The sequence below is a fragment of the Eleutherodactylus coqui genome, chromosome 1 (genome assembly GCF_035609145.1).
Source record: "Eleutherodactylus coqui strain aEleCoq1 chromosome 1, aEleCoq1.hap1, whole genome shotgun sequence".
Lineage (NCBI taxonomy): Eukaryota > Metazoa > Chordata > Amphibia > Anura > Eleutherodactylidae > Eleutherodactylus > Eleutherodactylus coqui.
The window spans coordinates 314755416-314777790 of NC_089837.1; the positions used below are offsets into that span (position 1 = coordinate 314755416).

The following is a 22375-nucleotide window of genomic DNA, read 5'->3' on the forward strand; positions in this document are numbered from 1 at the left end:
ATTACCCAAAGTTCTCATATTGGAGGATAAATCTCTTTTTGGGATGTCAAAATCCCTTGTACCATGTCCTAATCCAAATGAGCAGCCCAACATAGTTGGGACGCATCTGTGGTCAATAGTAGTTGAACTGCAGATCTCCCATCTATTAGGTTGCTCCACCAATAAAGGGAGAGACAGGTCTTGCAAAACAGGGTCCACTTTTTATTCAATTGCTTGGGAGCATTCTTCCAACGGCCAAAGATCTCTTCCTGTAGAGGCCATAAATGCCACCAGACCCAGGTCACTGCCTTTAACCCTTTCCAATCCAATTTTCGATTCAGGGTTTCCTAAAAGGCTTTCTCTTTTTGCTGTTATACAATAGTGCCATCTGCTGGATAAAGCCAGTGTGTGTGCGCCAGAGAGGTCCGACAGCGAAGTGGCTGGCAATAGACAGTAAGAATACCCTGCCGGACATCTTCTGACACTGGAGTTGTACAAGCTTCAATCAGAATGTAAGAAGACGTCAGACAGTGGATTCGAAAGGGTAAAGTTTGCAGCCATGAGACCTAGAGGCCTCATCAGGGTTTTGACTGTTGTTGTTCTGGGTATGGTCAGAGATTTGGCAGAAGCTATTACTCTCTCCTTCCTCGAAGGAGTTAATATCATCATGCAAGTGGAGTTTATAATAAACCCCAGGAACATATTCTTTGTTTCTGGCAGGGTGTTTTACTTGTCCAAGTTTATCACCCAGCATAACTGTTTGAAGAACTTTGCTGCTATATGAATCTAGTGTGCTAAAGGACTATTTACACTGGCCAAATGTCAGGCCATTTATGCCTGACACTCGTCCCCACATATACTTGCTCCCGTGCTGTTACACAGGCATGAGTATGGCTGGCTTGCTCCTAGTGCGGCAAGCAGGGAGGCGGGAGGAGATTTCTCTCCTCGCACTCCCCCGCCACTCTCCATTCATTTTAAGCAGCGGCCGTTTAGTACAGCTGTTGCTTACACTGAACGATCATCGTTCAGGATTTTAAGCTGCATTGACTCCTGGACAAATTCCTCTACCCAGATAGCTACATTCTGGATTATGGATTCTCCAGTCAGTTCCCATGGGAGAAACCCTCTGCATAACCCTCCAGAAGGGATATGCCATAAATCCGGAAGGGGCATGCCACATTCTATGCAGTTACGTTGTCTTCTCTTTGAGACAGCCCTTGCATTGACAGATGCCGAAACCTTCACCTCCAGCTATGTTGTAACCAAAGAACATAAAAACAAAGGAAAAGCCCAAATGCTCGCCAGAACCCATCAACCGCACCCCAAATAAGAGTGTCGACTATATGGTAAGAGAAACTTGTAGACAGTAGAGGAGTCTAGCATCCACCTGTCCCCTTCACAGAACAGAGGAATACTAAACGGTTTTAAGAGTACTGCACCTACATAGGTGAGTGGGAGGCAGGGCCTACTATTCGTATTTACTTTTTTATGTCATTAAAAATTCCATCTGTCCTGTTTGTTCACAGTGACAGAATACCACATTATTGTGCTGCTGGAGGACGTAAGGAAAACAAGATCCTCTGGTCTGATGCAACCAAGACGGAACTTTTTGGCCTCAGTTCTAAACATTATGTCTGGAGGAAACCAGACACTGCTCAATAGCATCCCTACAGTGAAGCCTGGTAGTGGCAACATTTTGCTGTGGGTGTGTTTTTCAGCAGCTGGACAGGGAAATTAGTCAGGGTTGATGGAAAGCTGAATGGAGCAAAATAGTAATGGTAACATAGTATGTTAGGCTGAATGTAGACAATGTCCATCTAGTTCAGCCTGTTTCAACCCCCCCAATCCCCCCCCCTCCCACACACACACATACACACACCTTGTTGGTCCAGAGGGAGGCAAAAAAACCAAGCAGCCATTTAGCTATTGTATTAGATACTCTTAATGAAAACCTGATCCAGAGTGCAAAGAACCTCAGACTGAGCAGAAGCTTCACCTTCTAATAAGACAATAGCCCTAAGCACACAGCCAAGGCAATACAGGAGTGAATTAGGGACAACTCTGTGAATGTCCTTGAGTGACCCAGCCAGAGCCCTTACTTGAACCAAATTGAACATCTCTGGTGAAAATGGCTGTCCATTGACAGTCCCCATCCAACCTGACAGAGCTTGAGCGGATCTACGGAGAAGACTGACAGAAAATCCCCAAATACCCAAATCCAGCAAACCTTGTGGCATCATATCAAAGAAGACTGGAAGCTGTAATCACTGCCAAAGATGCTTCAAATAAGTACTGAGTACAGGGTGTGAATACATATGGCAATGCAAAATGTTTCTTCTTTTCAAAAAAAATGTACAAAGATTTTAGCATTCTTTTTTTACTTTGTCATTATGAGGTATTGATTACTAAATAATGGGGAAACACGGAAAAACTTGAAAGTTTTTTTTTAATTTGACCCACTTTCAAGACCCACTATAGGTCTACAAAAGCTGAGAAGTAAAGAGAGACCGGAAAAGTGATTCAGTAGGTTCCCGGTTGTAAATGAACTTTTTATGCTTAGCATATACATACAGATAGATGACTGTAGTATAAAGGAGACTTCTCTCTGATGATAACATCTCTTTTTTTTTAATTAAATGCTCTTTATCAAAGTTTTCAATTTTTTAACAACTTAACTAACTCTATTCCCTCTTCCAGCCTCGCTTCCCCAATTTTTTCCCTTTCAAGACGTCCCACCACAATGTAGATGATGTATCGTTTGCTAAGTAATTATGGATTCTTCCTTCTCCGCCTAAATGTCCTAGATGATCCATTACAATAATTCCTGATAGTGGGTACGTTGCTCCTCTTCCTCCCTTCGATAGTACTGCCTATGTTTGTCTAACTCTTGTTAATATATAATGTTGCCAAATATCTTATATAATAACCAAAAAATATAATCATCCTTTAACTCAGTTGTGTCCAAAAGCGATATTTTACATCTGTTCAAGACCGTCATTAGTATTGTCAAACCATTAGCTTCTGCAACAAGGTTATCTGTGTACCCTGTTCTCTCTGCCCACTCTTAATTGCGTTCTCTCTGCGTTTCTATATTTCATTCATCACTAATATTGAATGGATATAGAGGAGTCAGTCTACTTCATCCAGATCTTGTCGTATTGGTGCTCAGTGTTATATTTAATGTATATCCCTCTTTTCCAGGGCAGTAACTGCTTCATCAGATTTTTTAATTCTGCTACTGTAGGGGCTGCTTCATCTAGCCAATGTTGGGCTATCAGTTTCCTTGCAACTTAAAGTAATCTTGTCACTGCTATTTTCTCATATCTAGTTGTTGGTTAATCGTCTACATACCCAAGCACACAGACAAAGGGGGTATGATGTAGAGTAACCTTATACACATCTTCTATTAAAGAACGTACTATCTATTAAGCATTTGGCATCTCCATAACATAAGATCCCTAATACTAGCAATCTTAATCTCTGACGTTCAGAAATTTGTAATTTTCAGGAGAATCTTTGTTGCAGTTGGAATTTGTTGACAAGTTTTTGAAGGGTCTAATGAAGCAATGTATTAAGGATCTTCACCTACAAGCTCCCATGTTCGCTGCCAGGACATCTCTTTATGTTTTGTGGACATGAAGTATCTGAAGAAAAAACCTGTAAAATCAAACAGAAATTGAGTAGAGCGTTTTTTTTCCATAGATATGCTGAAATGTGTACCACACTACTTGTTTGTACTCACCTTCCCATAGTTGTATACTTTGTGGTGCTACTGATGGCCAAATGACTAATGGGTTTCTTTCATAAACTGGATTTATAAAGTGTTTTCTCTGCCTGAAGTTGTTGAGAATACCCCAAAGAGAATGAGTCTTTTCTCGTAGCTTGTAAACATGCCTGACGAAAAAAAAATAGTAGAAAACAAAGTAGTAGAAAATAGTTTAGCTAATAAAAATACAAAAGGCAGAAAGTGCTCGAGGACAATCCTACATACAGTAGTCAATAACAGAATAAGAAAATCTCGAAAAACTTACTTTACCAGGGAGGTGTAGGTCTTAATACAGGAGAGGACAGTATAAGGTTGCACATAGATCTGGATATATTAGGGGCTTTGGCAGAAAAGTGTCAAATATGATTTAACACTGATAAATGTTATGTACATGGGCAGGGAAAATACTTGTCACCATTAAACACTAAGGCTAATTTCACACAGGCGAGTTTGATATAGGGCCATGAAACTCTCGATGATCCAGGGATTATTCTGATTATATTAGATTTGAGTCGGGAAGGATTTTTCTCCCCTAAAATAGGGAAAATTAGCTTTTACCTCATGAGGTTTTTTGCCTACCTCTGGATCAACAGAGGAGGCGGGGTAATAAGCTGAACTAGATGAACATATGTCTTTTTTTAACCTTACACACTATGATAATATGCTACACTATTTTACTCAGTAAAATGCTGGACAGTTTGGCAGGCTCAATAGTTAATGTGGTCTGTGATGGCTCCGTCCCTGATTGGCATTCCTTTTTTTGTTTTGTCATAAGGCAAATGTGAATGAAGCCTCAGCTGCAATCCATCAACACAGATCATGGTGCAGCGTAGCTTTGTGTTTTGAAAAAAAAAATAAAGGTGCTTTAGCCTTCCAAAGTGAAAATCAGATGGAGAAATAGTAGGCAAATCTTTTCACTCATTGTATAAATCTGTGACTCTTCACGCACAATATTACTAAAACAAGAATGCAGATACAGAAGCTGTAGATTTTTGTGCCTTGATACATTTGCTGAAATATTATTTTCATATTATGTATTGATACATGCAAAATTACTTACAGCTTTTTCAGTTAGGCCACTCCCACATAGAGAGCTGTATTATGGCCACAACACCAATGGTTTAATTGAGCATAATAATAGAGCCCATATAATGACTGAGTGAAAGCAGCCTTACCCACTTTCACAATGCAGGATTAGAGCGCCTTCACACCGACGCTGTGATTTTCGGACGAAAATCGCATGAACAAGAGGCAGCCGTGACCAAGTCATGGGTGCATCTCCTGTTGAAGTGCCTGTTCAGGCGGCCTAGGTGTGACGAGTATATGCTGCATACAGAATACCATCAGGCGGGGGGAAAGAGTTTAGCTCTGCTAAACTCCCTCCCCCTTCACTCCCCCTCTCCGCCTTTTGACGGCTGTCAGGGCAAAGAGGGTGAGGGAAGGGAGAGGTAGTTTAGCAGAACTGCTGCTAAACTCCCTCCCACCTCCCTTTTCCAGCATCTCTCGCAGGCTTACAGTGTATTCTGGCTGAAAAGTTTGGTCCAGACCTATTTTTTTCAGATGGCGTAAAAATGGCCGGCCGAAATGTGCATCATATGCGCTTTTTCTTTTCAGGCCACCTGTTTTTACACACTGGAGACTTGCCCATACAAACTGATGCATTGGAATCCAATTTAATCAGATGGTTGCGATTTTCTCTCAGCGCTTTATCGCAGCAAAATTTCCGCAATAAAACTCTCGTGTGAATACAGCCTTAAGGCCAGATTCACACGAGCACACACATATTTGTGTGCACATTTGTGCTGCGTTTTTGCACTTTGGGCGTTGCATATTTGGGTGTGCAACAGGTTTTTTTACTGTACTTTTTGTGTGCGAAAAAACACTGATTCTCTCAGCCATTGAAATGGCCAGTTAGTTTAATGAGCTCAAGATGTATTCTTTCCTTGTGCAAATGTGCAGGAAAATAGAGCATGCTTTGTATTTTTTTGCATAACCGAATTGCGCTTGCCAAATACGCCCATGTGTATAAGCCCATTGAACTCAATGGATTCTATTTTCTGCGTATTGCACGTGTAAAACTTTTGTGTGCAAATACATCCGTCTGAATCCGGCCTTAGGTCAGTATTTGTTAGACAAGACAAGTATGGAAACTACATAAAAAAGGTATGGAAGGATTTTCTGACTGTCTGACAAAATCTTTAGTGTGAATCAGAGAGTGAAAGCCCAAATCACATGGGTCAACAGAGGACTGGAGGGAAGCTAATATATCAAGACTAAAGGCATTAGTATTTCTCTGATGTAAATAAACAATGGGGCAAAGAATAAAGAAAATTGTAGGAATGCTTCTTTAATGGCATATAGTTGTGACAGCCCATGGGGCCTATGGGCATCCCAGGTTAGCACAGTATATTACTTCTGGATAAGCGATTACTACAGAAGGAGGCTGAATGGACCTTCAGATTAGATAGCGTATCACCTAAGGGTCTAAATGAAGTACTCTCCTTCTGTTCTTTTATCCAATAAATAGCTCCCCATTTATTGAACCCACGTAACCAAAGCGCCGCTAGCAGACCCACGGATTGTCTAGTCACCAAATTACCTGTGTTTGTGGTATATTACTTCTGACATCCACTGCTGATAGCAAAGACACAGCTCTTGTGCCTACTTTGTACAGGGAAGTACTTCCTGACCAGGCCATATTTGTGTGCTTTGGGAAGGAGCTAAAGGTGTTCTCTGGCTAGAGTATAAATACTATAGTAGTGCAGTACACAGAATGGCCTGTTGGGGCTATAGACAGGCATTCCTGAACCTGAAGTGAGGAAAAACACATGTGCTCTGGCATGGAGTAACATAAAATAATCAGTTCCTGCCACACTCAGGGGAAAAGGAAAACAGACAGCTTAGCAGAGCTGAAAGGGCTCCAAAATGTCTGGTGTGGACCGGTAAAGGCCTAGAGTCTGACAGGGGGGATGCCCCTATGCTCATACCCTGGAGTAAAGGCCCCAAGTCTGACAGGGAGGACACCGCTAGACTCATACCCTGGGTATCGGTAAATTAACTTTGTGTATGATGTACATTTGTTTGATGTGATATGGAATAAAAGGCTGGCGAATCCAGATATTTCCTAAAGATACGGTCTTAAGGTGAAGTTCTTGAGACATTGCCAACCATTCTGATGAAAGATGGCAATCTGGTGGGCGAGTGACCCCAATTTGCCACAATACATAATTTATTGTAATATATTATGGCTCCCATTTATTGAGTAGTTTGCACCAGTTGTTTTTTTTCACCTTACATGCCAAAACTTAAATGAGACTGAGCCTGCTGTAGCATTCTGGGCTACTGCATATTATATGGAGCTGTGTTAGTTCCAGCACACACTGGCTCCTACTAACAGCTGATTGGTGGGGGTGTCTGGCGTTAGATCCCCAGCGATCTGATACAGAGAACCTGTCCTGATAATAGGTCATGACTATTATAGTCCCAGAAAACCTCGTTAAAAAAAAGCCAAAAAATGGCACACATTTTGAGACAAATCTACAACAGCTTTCAGCAGGAATAGATTTCATTACCTGGCTTTAAGACTATAATGGGACAAATTTCTCAGAACAGCTTTTAATAAATTCCATCAATTCCCTTTTTTTTTTTAGACTTGTGTATCAAACACCAGTCTTATTTCTCGCCGTGTTAAATTAGTTTGCTATCGGTGGATGAGAGCATTCTTGTTTATGTGTAGAGCCTAAAATCTTGTACATAGCTAAGCCTGCCCTCGGCAATGAAGTGGAAACAATCATTGTATTAAAGAAGTTGTCCAGGATTAGAAAAACCTTGCTGATTTCTTCCAAAAACACCACCACCCCTGTCCATAGGTCGTATTGCAGCTCAGCACCATTCACTTCGCTGCAATACCAGACACTACCCATGGACAGGTGTGATGCTGTTTTAGAAAGAAAGCAGCAATGTTTTCTAATCCAAGATAACAATCTATGGTAATGCTCTGTAAATTAAAAATCTGGGACTTCAGATTGACACATTGCATCACTTCCTGAATATGTAGCTAATGTTAACCACATATACTGTAATTTCCTTTTAAGCATGTTTTGTTTAACATTTACAGTCTTATTTTAGTGTATTTGACTTGCCTTTCCTTTTCACTGTTGCATAAGAAGGTCCCATACTCTGAGCTGTAGGCGTGGGTTGCAAGCGTACTTAAAAGTTTCTCATTAAACTCCATTGCCATAGGAAACTGTCGTGTGAGTTGCCAGCAGCAATCCAAGAAAAGGAGAAAGTAAGGTGATTCTTGTTGAATATATCCCTGTACCCACCCGAATCGGGCGCAGCGTAGCTGGAAAGGATGACCGGCCTACGAAAACAGGAATTAAACATAACTGAACAATAAATACCCAAATTTCATATCCTATACTTCATGAACACTCCCTGTCTGAAGTGTGTATAAATAAGAATGTGGGTGCTACCTGTAGCCATTCACGCTCAATTAGGTCCTGGAAGCCAGCCATTGTACGGCAGTCAGGAGACAGAATAAGTTGTGCCAGGGATGTTGCAAGCAATGTATTGTTAGCCCCTTCTTCCCCATGTAAAAGCACACAAGTACCTTCCCTGCACATAAAGAGGGAATATGTATGTTACATATTTCATACATGTCACTGTAATGTAAATTTTTTTGCCACCTTCTATATTCGACACATGCTTGAATAAAGCCTGACATATTTTTCTCAAGACTCGCATACCCTTATCTTTTTAGTCACTGCTCTCTGTTGTCAAAACCACAACTGATATAACTAATTTATGCATAAGTTCTCACCACACCTTTCAATGCATTCAGCAGCCAGGCCTGCAGTACTTAGAGCTTCCTTGATATGGGACAGCCATTGTGAAGCTTGTAACTTGCTGAGCCAATGAGTACTTCCCAGATAGGTCTCATGGCAGGTACCAACCAAACGCGTCAGACTGCTTTGTAGGGCCTTTCCTCTGAAGACATAACAATTGGTTAGCTATAAAAGCAGACTTCATAAGAAAGAGACTGTATTACTGCTTGTGTTATACAGACCTCTCTAATGGACGATGGAGCAGACTCCATTTGCGGTATCTGTCTTTATTTTCTGTGCCACCCCCTGCACTTCTTGCTTGCTTAGCTTCCTGTTCAGTTCGAATATCAATAATAAATCCCCGTGATTGGCCCATTAGTGCAGCATCAAGCAACATCTCATCGTCTTCAGAATGGTGATGATTAGGACCAATCAGAGGCTGAGCAGATCGCAACAAAGCCTGAGAAATATGGAGGGTATACATAATAATAAAAAAGAGTATTTGGGTATTATGATCTCCCACTAAGGGCTCATGCCCACAAGCGTTGCAGGACACGCACACAGATTTACGCCGTGGGAGTACCGCGATTAAATAAAAAGTGACTGCTGGTGATTGCGGGATTCCGCAGTCTCCATTAATGCTATATTAATTGAGACCTCCTGTGGCGTAAATCTGTGGCAAATAGAATATGCCGCAATTTATTTCCCGCTGCGGAAATCCGTGGTAAAATTCCACATGTGAGCATGTCAGGCAGAAAGCTATACCGTAGGTTCAATAGAACCCAATAGCTGCGAAATTCAGGCACGGATTTCCGACCTGGGAAACGCAGTAGAAATCTGTTTGTGGGCATTCACCCTTAGTGCAAGATTATAGAAAAGAAATCTTGAATCTCTTTTTTACAATACATCAGGGAAAAAGTTAAAATATTGGATAAATATGTCTGTCTTTTGTTTGGAGATATGTTATCGATAATAAAAATGATTGTTTTAGCAAAAGTTCTTCACAGTCTTGTTACTAGTCCAACTTGGATTTCAGACCATTTTTAAATTACTAGAGCCACTTATCTAACATTTGTGCGACCGTTCAGATAGCCTGGGCCCAGTGCGTATACGCCAAGGCTGCCGTTCCCTCCCCCTCGCTGGCTCACCTCCTCTCGGCCCGACGTAAAAGCGCCCGCGCTATATTGGCTGGCCGGGCGCTTTCATGCCGCGGGAATACAGCCATGTGATCTGATGCATTGGAATCCAATGTATCAGATCGTAGCGTATATCTTCCGGCCGTGGAAAACCCCTTGTTCATGTGAAAAAGGTCCTGAGGTTGTATGGAATTGGAAACAGGAACAGATAAAACAATCAGTATTAGGGCTTATTTACAGGAGTGTATATCGGCCACCATTTTCAGGGCTGGATGATATACACTACCATCTGAGCTGTCTTCTCCCTTCTCTTCCCCTCACCAGCTCTCTTCCTCTCTCCTCCCCTCCGACTGTTTGTAGTCGGAGGGGGCGGAGCTAAGCTCCCACCCCCTCCCTGCCCCTTGTCCACAGCCAGCAATAGGAAGGTAGCTCCACCCCACCCCCTCCCATTGCAAATAGCCGGAGGGTATGAGAGAGGCAGAGAGCCGGCGAGGGGGAGAAAAGGGGGTAGAAAGCCCAGATGGCAGCATATAACGGCCGGCCGTGAAAACAACGGCCGATATACGCGCCAGTGAATAAGCCCTCACAAAAAGCCTTGGATTAGTGGAGAATTGGACCTTACCCATTTTAAATTGTAGTTTCTTGCTGCTCAATTACACTTTTTGGTATGTTGGTTGGAAATGGATTTCAATTTATTATTGAAAAAAACTGAGCTGAACAGATATGTAGTGATGTCTTCAGATTATTAGAGGTAAGTACTTTGAAATATTGTGAATTTCCTACGGGTCATACAGTAAATAAAGTCTAGTGTATAAAAAAAAAAAATCCAATTGCATTTGCAAATATGCATGAATTTGGATCACATTTGGAAAATGTATAACTGAGGGGTAAAGAAAATGTAGGGTAAAATATTTTAGATTAATAGGGGAATAAGATTATGTCATGCACAGGAATAGGGCAAACTAAAAAATGTTTTTACTTTTAAGACACTTTTCCATTGACAGATAATTACTAGAGATGAGCAAGCATACTCGTCCGAGCTTGATGCTCGTTCGAGTATTAGGGCGGCTGCACACGAGCGTGACGGGCTCCGCCGCGGAATATTCCGCGGCGAAGCCCGTCACGCGCCCCCCCAGAGACCCCATACTTACCAGCGGATCCGGCCTCTTCGCTCCCACATGACGCTTCCCCGCCCACCGCCGCCGCATCACATGACACGCCCACCACATCACATGACGCGGCCGGCCATGTCATGTGACGCGCCGTCCGCGTCATATGACGCGGCGGCGGTAGGTGGGAAAGCGTTTTCACGCTATCTTCCGCTGTGTTACAGCGGGAGATAGCGTGAACGGACGGCTTCCATTGACTGCAATGGAAGCCGTCAGCGCGTACACCCGTGGCAAATAGAGCATGCCGCGGGTGAGGACGGGAGATTTCACGGTGCGGAATTCCGCAGTGGAATTCCGCACCGTGTGCCCTGAGCTATTAGGTTCAATAGAACATAATAGCTGCGGGCAACGCAGCGGATTTTCGCGGCGGAAATCCGTTCGTGGGAAGGAGGCCTCAGGGTGCTCGAGATGCTCGTTACTCAAGATGAGCACCACGCGGTGCTCGTCTCGATTAAACGAGCACTGACCATTGAATTCAATGGAGCCGGCAATACAGCCGGCTCCATTGAAAGCAATGGGCTGCCGGCTAGCGCGGGATGAATTTTTGGGAAGGGCTTAAAAATATAAGCCCTTACCTGAAATTCATCCAGCAATGTGTAAAAAGTAAAAAAAAAATATACTCACCTTGTCCCGGCAGAACGATGTTAGCCCATTGAATTCAATGGAGCCGGCAATACAGCCGGCTCCATTGAAAGCAATGGGCTGCCGGCGATCGCACAATGAATTTTCGGGAAGGGCTTAAATATATAAGCCCTCCCCTGCAATTCATCCAGAAATGTGTAAAAATAAAAAAAATATATATACTCACCTGGTCCCGGCAGACGGAGTTCAGCCACGGCCAGCTGGCAGTTCTCCTGAACTGCCCTCTGTAGTATTCAGCAGCCGGGGATTTAAAATCCCCGCCTGCTGAATGAGCCGCCTCTGATTGGTCACAGCCTGACCAATCAGAGGCAGCTCTCACTCACATCCATTCATGAATGGGTGAGTGAGTGCTGCCTCTGATTGGCTCAGCGCAGCTCTCAGCTGAATGACAGCTGAGCTGAGCCAATCAGTGGCAGCACTCACTCACCCATTCATGAATTCAGTGCGGGGGGGGGGGGGGGTCTCACTGTTGCCACTATTGTGGCTTAATAGTGAGACCTCGGAGCCCAAAATGCAGCCCTGCATGTTGCTCCTCACCTGCCCTATCCATTTCTGTGTTTTTTACATGACTTTGGTGATTTGCTAAGATTTTCACAAATGAAAACCTTAGCGGAGCACCAGTCATATACAAAAATCCTCGAGTCGCCCATTGACTTCAATGGGGTTCTTTACTCAAAACGAACTCTCGAGCATCACTGAAAGTTCGACTCGAGTAACGAGCACTCGAGCATTTTGGTACTCGCTCATCTCTAATAATTACAAATATAAATATTATCAGCTTTATTATGCCCTAAAAGCAAAGAAAGAGGAAGTTAAGATGATTAGTAAATAGGATGATTAGTTAAAGCCAAAATTAGAAAAGGCCTTATCACAAAACTGAAAGAGGATGGGGTTGCTGAGTTTAAGGTTTTATTCACACGAGCGTATATAGGCCACCGTTTAATGGTCAGCCGATATACGCTACCATCTGATGCATTGAATTCCAATTCATCAGATCACACAGACGTTTTCCGGCAGCATAAAAATGCTCGGATGACAAATATAGCGCCAGGGGCTTTTACGCCAGGCAGCAAAGGTAGTCCTGAAATTATCTTTCTTCCCATGAATATGTTGGCCCCTGCATAGACTTCTATGGGAGCCAATGACAGCGGCCGAAGAAGGGAGGTGGGAGGGAGCTAAGCTGTCTCTCCCCGCCCAACGGCATTGCGGCCTCAGCGTATATTCGCCAGACCTGGGCTATGTGAATGGATGCGCAAATGTTAGATGCAGTGTGAGAGAGCCCTGAGGCAAATTAAATCTAAATTGGACAGGGATATATGGAGAACGTTGGTTTGAGAATGGGTAGGTACATTGTAGGTGTTTTCAGGGACTTCAATACTGATGACCTTTCCTCAGGATAGGTCATCAATATTAGATCGATACCTTTTCAGGATCCCCACAGATCAGCTGTCTGAAGTGTTCACGCCGTTGAGGTGAGCACTTCTGTCACTTCACTGGAGACCAAGCACAGTCCTGTACATTTCATAGCAGCTGTGCTTGCTATTGTAGCACAGTCCAATTCACTTAAATAGGACTAAGCTGTTTTCACGCCATCGGGCCATGTGGCAGGTGAATGTGATGTCACAGGCCTGAAAAGAGGCTGTGGCTGTCACCCAAGCGACATTGCCTCTTCAATCAGCTGATCAGGGGTCAGGAGTCATGAGCAGTGGACCATCACCAATCAGATATTGGTAACCTATTTTGAGGTTTTCTTTTTTGCCAGAATTGTACTAAAATTTATATTATTTTGTATTCATTTTTGGACAATTGTAACAAAAAAAGAAAACTGACAACATTTAATTAAAAGCAATGTTAAAATTCTGGCTGTTTCCAGATGCCAACAAGGAGCTCATTACATACATATTCCTATAGCTCCCATTGAAGGTCATGAGAGTAAAAAAAATAAAGCTTCCGCTACAGCATCCAGCTACATCACATCTCTGTGGAGCCCTAGCCTATATCTTATAATTTTCCACTTCTCTATCCCAATTATCCTTCTTTTCCACATCCATTCATTTCTTACACCATTAACCATATATCTCCCAACTTTGCCTTTTTCTATTGCTTTTATAGTTGCCACTAGTTAGCAGAATGTAAGAAATATGGCTCGTTGCACCAAAATTTTGATCTGAGATAAACAAGAGTTGATCTAACATTAAGTAGAAAAATGTTGCACCAACACAGTTTAGCCCATGATCTTGGTTCAAGTCTAGCGTTAATTTGATACCCTGATTTAGGCGAATCATACTAGTTGAACTTAGTTTAGCAGCCAAAATCCAAGATAGCAGACTAGGCTGATAGTCTTTTCCTGGGTGGTGAAATCAAACCCCTGTTTGCTGCTTGTAGCAGCCATATTTTTACTATCGATATAAATGGAGGGAAGATCACCTGACCAAAGTCAACAATCATTGTGTGCAATACACTTCTTCTTGGGTCTACTTTGATTGTAGATCAAGTGAACTTGGTTTTGCAAATCTTAGATCAAAAAGTGTTGGTGCAACACTTTTTCTATAAACCAAATTCAACAGTTGATCGCAGTTTAATTAAACCTGGATCAACAGCATGGTTGGTGCAACCAGCCCATAGTTAGTAATGTATGGTATTCAGTGCATGTACTGGTTTAATCCTCAAAAAGAGCTCGATCATGGAACTGTGCTTATAGGTGTGTCCCGGTGTGAAGAATGCAGACATAGAACCTCATATGAATGCTATGTACAGGAGTTATACAGCTTGCTCAGTTCAATAGACAGTTCCATCCAATAATATTATTTCCCGAAATTTCAATAATTAGATTCCAATTTGTACAAAAAGAAACAGCATAGTGAGCAATATAAGATACAAGAAGTCAGTAAAACCTTGAGAATGCAGATCGATTATGCAATTATTTCCATAGCATACCACTTTGTTTCTTGGATGGTAGTAACTCAGTATTGGAAATCTGTGACCTTGCCTGAAAGCTGCAGCTTGCTTCAGAGAGTTATCAGAACAGGCTACTGGTACAATAATCTTCTCTGGATAACTAGGACAAACCTTAAAGTTTTCATTTACATCACTCAGTCTCCAGGCATCTGTCTAGGAAGACATGTATTAACCATTGTTGTTTCAGATCTCACACTTAGAATTTGTAGAAGACTTTGATGTACATGTATAAAGACGTCACCTGAGCCTTGAGCTTGAGATAAAAATTTTCCATGGTATCTCTTGGCCATCCTTTACCTAACTTGCATCCTGCTGGTCTGAAGAAAAATGGGTAGCTGAGAGATAGGTTATCCAGCGAGGAAAGAGCCTGCAAATATATGTTATAACATCCTTATTATAGCAGTCAGTGTGCATGCAGCCTCTTGCTGCTGACCTACATTTACATGTGACAAAACTTACTCTTGTGCACTTTATGCCATTAAATTCACTATTATAGACAAAGATTTCTAACTGCTCATACTGTATCAGCCTTTTACTTGCCTCCAATCCATGATCAATCCATCAGCCTCTAATACTGCTGGAAATTATTATTATTATAGTATGACCTGGGATAATCGCTAAGGTCTCATTCACACCAGGGTTACCAGTCTGTAAAAATCTGGCACATTTTTTCAGTGTTAGTGAAAAAAATAGATGAGTCTGTGATTTTTTTTGATGCTGTTGGTACTTGAGCAGGTTACAACTCATAGCAAATGATGGTGATGCATTCACATCAGCTTCTGACCCATAAACATCTATCACTTAGATGCGGGGAAGAACGGTGGGTTGCGGGAGTGAGCAGGAGGAAGCAGGGGGGGGGGGGGAGAGAAAGAGTCCCCCCACCCCCCCGTTCCTACCTGCTCTCCCCCACCGGCACCCAAATCTTTGCGGACAAGCAGGCAGATACTCGAAAAGGACGATACTCGCTCGAGTATTTGTCCTTTACAAGTATGCTCACTCATCTCTACTTATAACCTTTATCATGTATTATGATTTTCATACTTGTCTATAAAAACATGTTGACTATGATGTGTAGCTAGGTTGTCCAGAAAGTCTCACAGACAACCCAGCACATACAACTCCTGGCAGAGCGATAGAGAAAGTGAGAGCAACGTTAATAAACTGCTCATAGTAAGAAGCCCAATTGCCCAAATATATGATTAAACATAAAAATTATTTATTCAAATAAGAAATATATCAATAAGAAACAGGGAGAAGAGAAAAGAAATGAACCTAATAAGCCCAAGGTCTATCACTGGCAATAACGGAGCACTTACTCCAAAAAGGGTTACCCAAGCAGGAACCTGGCCCTAATAACCCTATTACACCATAAACATCAAGGGGCATGACAGTCTGACTAGGATTAAAGGGAACAATGTCCTCAAAAAGAAAAGTTGGCATATTAAATTTGAATCACCATATAATAAGGTGGATAAATAATGCAAACATAACAGGTAAGATGATACACTCACATCCTTTCTAAAGAAAGTATATCATCGCATTGCTCTATTGGTCCAATGTTTGTGGCTGTCAGAGGTAGCTGTCATTCGCATTATTTGTCCATCTTTTTTTTTTTTTTACAAACAGATTTTTATTGAAAAAGTTTTTTATTATTTGTCCATCTTATATTGTGTGATGTGAATTGTTATTTATATGAATCTGTTGATTATCCCACTTTATGCTTAGGATGTAATAGCATTATTAGGGCCAGGTTCCTGCTTGGGATTACCCTTTTTGGGGCGAGTGGTTTATTATTGCAAGTGATAGAGTTAGGGCTTACTATGGCCTGAGTAGGTTCACTTTCTTTCCCTTCCCCTTTTTCTTATGTATATATTTTTCATTGGAATATATGAAGGTTATGTTTTTATTCTTTGGATAAGTGGTTCTTTCTGTGAGCAAGTTGTGCATAAAAAGTTAAGATTCAGGTTGGCAACCCTGATTCACTCCACTGTATTATGGGCATTACCAATTCACAGTGGTATGGAGGTGCAACATGGTCTGTCCTGATCAGTTCTGTTGTTCTACTCCATGATAGGAACCGAACAACAAAATCGACAGAGTGCTGGATCTATTATATGATGGACACTATCGGTGCCTAACAGACCACATTGACTATAATTAGGTCTGTGATTTTACCGGAAAAGAATAGAGCTACCGTATTTTTCGCTCTATAAGACGCACCTGATGATAAGATGCACCTGGGTTTTAGAGGAGGAAAAGAGGAGAAAAATATTTTGAACTCCTGAGACCAGGCAGTGAGGGAGGTATTACAGGAGAAATAAACAGCAGTAGTAGCGCCTCGGAATGAAGTATATACCACTAGGTCAACCTGTCATTTAGGATCCAGGAAAGCTGAGTATAAATGTAATGGCGATCTCATTACTTGTCATCCAGCTTTCCAGGAGCCCTGAATCCCACGTTGAATAGTTATGGCAATGCATGTGGTATGCATGCTTGCATAACTCTGCAGTTGGCATTCAGGATCCTGGAAGAGCTGTGTGACAATGTAATGATTCCATTAGTTGGCACCCAACTTTCCAGGAACCCTGCATGGCATATAGTATCATTATGGTTATGCATAACTAGGCACAAATATATACACAATACAGGCAGCTCTTTCTCCCTCTGCCCCTCCCTCTCCTATGTAGCTGGCAGATGTGAGGGTGTCTGTACATACAGCTGACTGCTGATGCAGGGGAGAGCAGCAGCTCCCTCTCACTAGTCAGCTGTTGTATTGGGTGCTGGTGTGGAGCGGACCTGCTATCTTTATCACACTGTCAGCAATATAGCAGGAGCTGCCTGTCTGTATAATAGCTTCCTGCTCCTCCCCCAGCCCCCAGCAATCAGCTGTTGTACAGGCTGCTCTGCTCCCTGCTCCTCCCCAGCCCCCAGCAATCAGCTGTTGTACGGCCGCTCTGCTCCCTGCTCCTCCCCCCCGCCCCCAGAAATCAGCTGTTGTGCGGCCACTCTGCTCCCTGCTCCTCCCCCCCGCCCCCAGAAATCAGCTGTTGTGCGGCCACTCTGCTCCCTGCTCCTCCCCCCCCCCCCCCCCCCCCGCCCCCAGCAATCAGCTGCTGTACAGGCCACTCTGCTCCCTGCTCCTCCTCCCCCCCACCCAGCAATCAGCTGTTGTGCGGCCGCTCTGCTCCCTGCTCCTCCCCCGCCCCCAGCAATCAGCTGTTGTGCAGCCGCTCTGCTCTACAGCTGTGCCGGCTTTGTACGCAAACGGCCTGCAGCACAGTGAGAAGGATTTGCGATCCTCTTCAGCTCCGGCCAGGTCTGATCTCGGCACGTTCGCTCTATAAGACGCACTGACTTTTTCACCCAACTTTGGAGGGGAAAAAAGTGCGTCTTATAGAGCGAAAAATACGGTACATGCTGTACTATTTGTTTCCAGTAAATCTAGCAGAATCTGCAGTGGGGGCTACAAACAGAAGCTTTAGGCTGGGTTCTCACAGGGCGTATTCCGTATTGGCTGCAGCAAAAAACCGCGAGATTTCCTCCGGGAAAGCGCTGCTTGAAAACCACTTAGTTTTGGGTTTTGGAATGGCTCGGCCGCAAGCTTTTCCGTTGTGGCCAGTGCTCCCATAGAGGACATAGAGGAATTTCCACTGCAAATCCGACCTGTGTGAACCCAGCCTCAATGTAATTGTGAACACACTCTTAGTTTGCGCAGAGGTGTTTTTGTGGGCATTACATGTACTGCTGTATTAAGAAATTGTTTTTTTTTTTTCCCTATAGAAATCAATATAGACTGAAAAATTGCATTAGTGTACCCAGATCTGTGTGAACTCTCTATAGGGGTGCTGTATGAGTAGCATTTTTTCTCCTCTACACTACTGGCAACGAGAACTAGTTATAAAAGAAACGCTTATAAGATGCTGTTCATATCTGCATTCAGGGTTTCCATTTTTCTGTACCATCTTGGGAGCAGGAAATGGAATTTCTGACAGGAATAGATCCATCCTATGATGGAACTAAACAGCGCTGGGTGGATTGCATTGACTGTAATGGGATCATCAGCTTCTATGTCCTTTGGCATTTTCCCGGATGGAATAGTGCAGTATGCTGGTCCTAGAGACAGCAGCGTAACCATTCTGAGCTCTGCTAGTTCTACGAGTTCTCGTATTTCAAACTATTGTGCTTAAGGTGGATAACACAATTCACTAGGACAAAAGATGATAGACAAGAGTAGTTACCATTGGCTTCACTGCAAGGTAAAGACCTACACAGGAGCCTTGATTCTCAGTGTGGGTCTAGGATGGCAAAATGATATGTCAACTTTCAGTGTATATTGGTAAATTAAGCTGAAAGGGAGAGTCACTTTGATGCTTCATACTTGTTTGCATAGATCTGCAAAACTTCACACTAAACTCCAACCTTTCACTGTTTCTATATTCCGTATTAGAACAGGCTGATCAGATGGCACACGCATGGAATTACATGGAGTTACTAACCTGGACAGAGCGGGCAATATTAAATGTTTCTTCCATATCAGGTATTTCCAGCTGAATAACACGCAAGTCCTTACATTTCAGAGTGACAGTTCCAGAGCTGGATCTTCCTTCTCCATCTTTGCTCTTCAAAATGCCAATGTTGTGAACACTACAGAAGAATTACTTGTTAAGTTTAATATACTGTCGTCACTAGGGATGAGCGAGTATACTCGCTAAAGCACTACTCGAGTAATGTGCTTTAGCCGAGTATCTCCCTGCTCGTCCCTGAAGATTCGGGTGCCGGCGGGGGGCGGGGAGCTGCGGGGGAGAGCGGGGAGGAACAGAGGGGAGATCTCTCTCTCCCTCTCTCCCGCCCGCTCTCCCCTGCTCCCAGCCGCGACTCACCTGTCAGCTGCGGCGGCTCCCGAATCTTCAGGGACGAGCAGGGAGATACTCGGCTAAAGCACATTACTCGAGCGAGTAGTGCTTTAGCGAGTATACTCGCTCATCCCTAGTCGTCACTTAACTTTAAAAAACATGGGTATACATTTTTGAAGAAAGAAAGTTTCTTTGTTCAGCCTAAGAGTACTTGCACATGGGCTTTTTTTCTGACCGATTTGTGGACCGAAAAATCAGCCTAGTCATTTTTGAAGGGCAAGCATTTTACAAATGATGAGATTTCCGAAGTCACAACATGGTGTTTAGAGCAATCTGTTGACTTCTACAAGTGAGGTGGATACAGTTGCATAAAGAGATGGGAGAAGTGTGTGTCCCTAGGTGGCACCTATGTAGAGAACGACTAATAACTAGGCCACGTTTCGTTGCTCTCAGACCAGAGGGAGTGGGTGAGGGGAAATCTTTAATGAATGCCCCTCATAGCTCCAGGTTGTGCAGTTTGTGTGCAGAGAGGAGTCTTTGCAGGAAAAATTTATCATTCCAGTATGGGCTCAGATAGAGAAGAAAAATAAAAGTGAATGAAAACAATCAGAGAAGATGTGACTTCTGATCACTGGAGGTAATCGCACTGTAATCACTATCACTGTGTAGAGCTGGTATCTGAAAATTGGCGAGTGCATTATTTAGGGATATACCAGAGCGGAGCCGCTGTATCTGAGCCTGTCGTGTTACAACAGTTGTCTGTAATACGCTGTCTCTGATGTATATATTTTTTGGAACGGGGGTGGGGGTGGGGGGTGGGGGGGTGGGGTTACAAAACATATGTCTTTAAGCTTATGCCCCCTGATATCTGTAGAATTAAGCAGTGATGCAGCAGAAAGTAACTGTGGGAGGAGGGTGGGTGTGAATATTCATCCCCATACAGTTCTAATATTATTGCCACCACAACTATTTACACAGGATGGTGTGCTGCCAACAACTGATGATTTTTTGTCCTGCATAAAAATGTGATCAGCTGATCTGACATGAGCGTTTTCTTATTTGTTGGTCAATCACCAGCAACTACATGGGGTAATGATTGAGTGAACAACCGTTCAGACGAACATTTGTTTCCGATTATTATCCCATGTAAAATGCCTTTAAAGCTCTCCATCCCCTCTAAAATAAAACCCTGAATGACAGCTGAGAGCTGCCCCTGATTGGTCCCTGCGCTGAGCCAATCAGAGGCAGCACTCAGTCACCCATTCATGAATTCATGAATGGGTGTGAGTGAGAGCTGCCTCTGATTGGCAAGGCTGTGACCAATCAGAGGCAGCTCATTCAGCAGGCGGGGATTTTAAATCCCCGGCTGTTGAATACTACTCACAGCAGTTCAGGAGAACTGCCGGCCGGCTGCGGCTGAACTCCGTCTGCCGGGACAAGGTGAGTATATATATTTTTTTACTTTTTACACAGTTTTGGATGGTTTTCAGGGAAGGGCTTATATTTTTAAGCCCTTCCCAAAAATTCATCCTGAGATCGCCCGCAGCCCATTGCTTTCAATGGAGCCGGCTGTATTGCCGGCTCCATTGAATTCAATGCGCTGGACAGCGCTGCACTGCTCCGGCCTGTTTCTAATGAAACGCGGCTAGGAGCAGATTTTTCGGGCGATTTTTCGGCCCCCGGTCATGCGATTTGCTGATGCTAATACTGTACATGTATTTACATAGTATTACATTTTTTCTAAATTGTGATATACAAGACCATAAAAAATGAACAAATAGTAAATTACTAGTATTCTCCCATGTTTTAAATAAGACATTTTACAACAATCAGTGTAATACAATTACAGTGACACCTCTTTGAAAAGACCATCCAAATCTGCATTGAAAATTGGTCTACAAGAAGGGTGGTCTTCTCAAAGAAAATGGTCAGTATGCATAATTTGTGATGGAACATTTGTCAAAAACAATCTGCTCTGGATAAGGGTGGGGTCTTCTCATAGAGGTGGTCTTTTGGAGAGATTTCACTGCATAATATACAGCATTATAAACACCAAGGGGAAAATGTATATGGCCCAGCATTTTCAATGCTGGACTTAGTACAACTTTGCCTTGCACACGCCTCTTCTTGTATTCAGTGCATCTCAGCAGGTCCGTGTGCCTTTTCAGAACTGTACGCCAGGTCCGACCTGGTGTGCATATCTGGTATAATTTACACGAGTTTCTGGCGTAAATTATATATTTGTCAGCCTGGGTCAGCCATGCCGCTTCCTGACAGGCCCACCCCACTTTTCAGAAAAGTGGCAGGACTGACAGCAAAAAGTCCCACATTTTTGTGCAAATACACGCTAGCGTAAACATTCCTGACGTTTTCATGCCAGAATCTGGCATAAAAGCTTTTGTAAATGTGATTCCCACATGCTCAAATTTTCCATCCATATAGCAGTGTGCCTAGGTACTTTTACCTTTTTTCCACTGAGTCCACAGAAGAATGCAGAAGCCATAATTCACAGTTTTGCTGCTTTGTGCCCTGAACAGGACAGGCAGAAAGTATCAGGTGATGGCTGCTCACGCACAGGGTCCCAGTTACAGGTGGCATTAGGGGGCAGCAAACACGAACATTCTCCACTTGTGAACTCTGTATAAGATGTGAGAGCTCCATGTCCTGTAACAGAAAGAGGTGCCTATAACCGTAAAACTACTTCTGAGAGGCAGAGGGTTACAAGGGAATGCTTAATATGTGTAGTGAAACAAGACCAGTACTCAAGTGACACAATATCTCTTGCCAGCCCTGAATGACATATTTAACTTAACCTATGCAACTGCCTATTACTACTGCAGAGCTGAAGTGGGTGGAAAGTTACTCGGTACAAGAAGGAAGTTGAGGTTTTCTTGACACAAATGTAAAACGTTTACGAGTTAACCCTCTCTTATTCCTATAGACATTGTCATATCATAACCATTTCTATACACAGCATTGCAGTGTAAAGCATTCTACATAAACTGCTGCAAAATACCTGCTAATATAAGTAATGAGATACATGCAC

At 43.0% G+C, this 22375-nt stretch overlaps 1 protein-coding gene across 1 annotated transcript; it reads right to left on the reverse strand.

Moving 5' to 3' along the window:
- Nucleotides 1-2441: 2441 nt before the first annotated feature.
- Nucleotides 2442-22090, reverse strand: LOC136574469 (myotubularin-related protein 9-like). The gene is made up of 10 exons (XM_066575015.1): nucleotides 21794-22090; nucleotides 18973-19120; nucleotides 14718-14843; nucleotides 14456-14629; nucleotides 8814-9031; nucleotides 8573-8734; nucleotides 8221-8362; nucleotides 7888-8108; nucleotides 3722-3873; nucleotides 2442-3636 (listed from the first exon to the last, which is right to left on the reverse strand). Exons 1-10 carry the CDS (start codon nucleotides 21988-21990, stop codon nucleotides 3551-3553), a joined length of 1626 nt encoding a protein of 541 aa, XP_066431112.1. The 5' UTR covers nucleotides 21991-22090; the 3' UTR covers nucleotides 2442-3550.
- Between the last annotated feature and the right edge of the window lie 285 nt (nucleotides 22091-22375).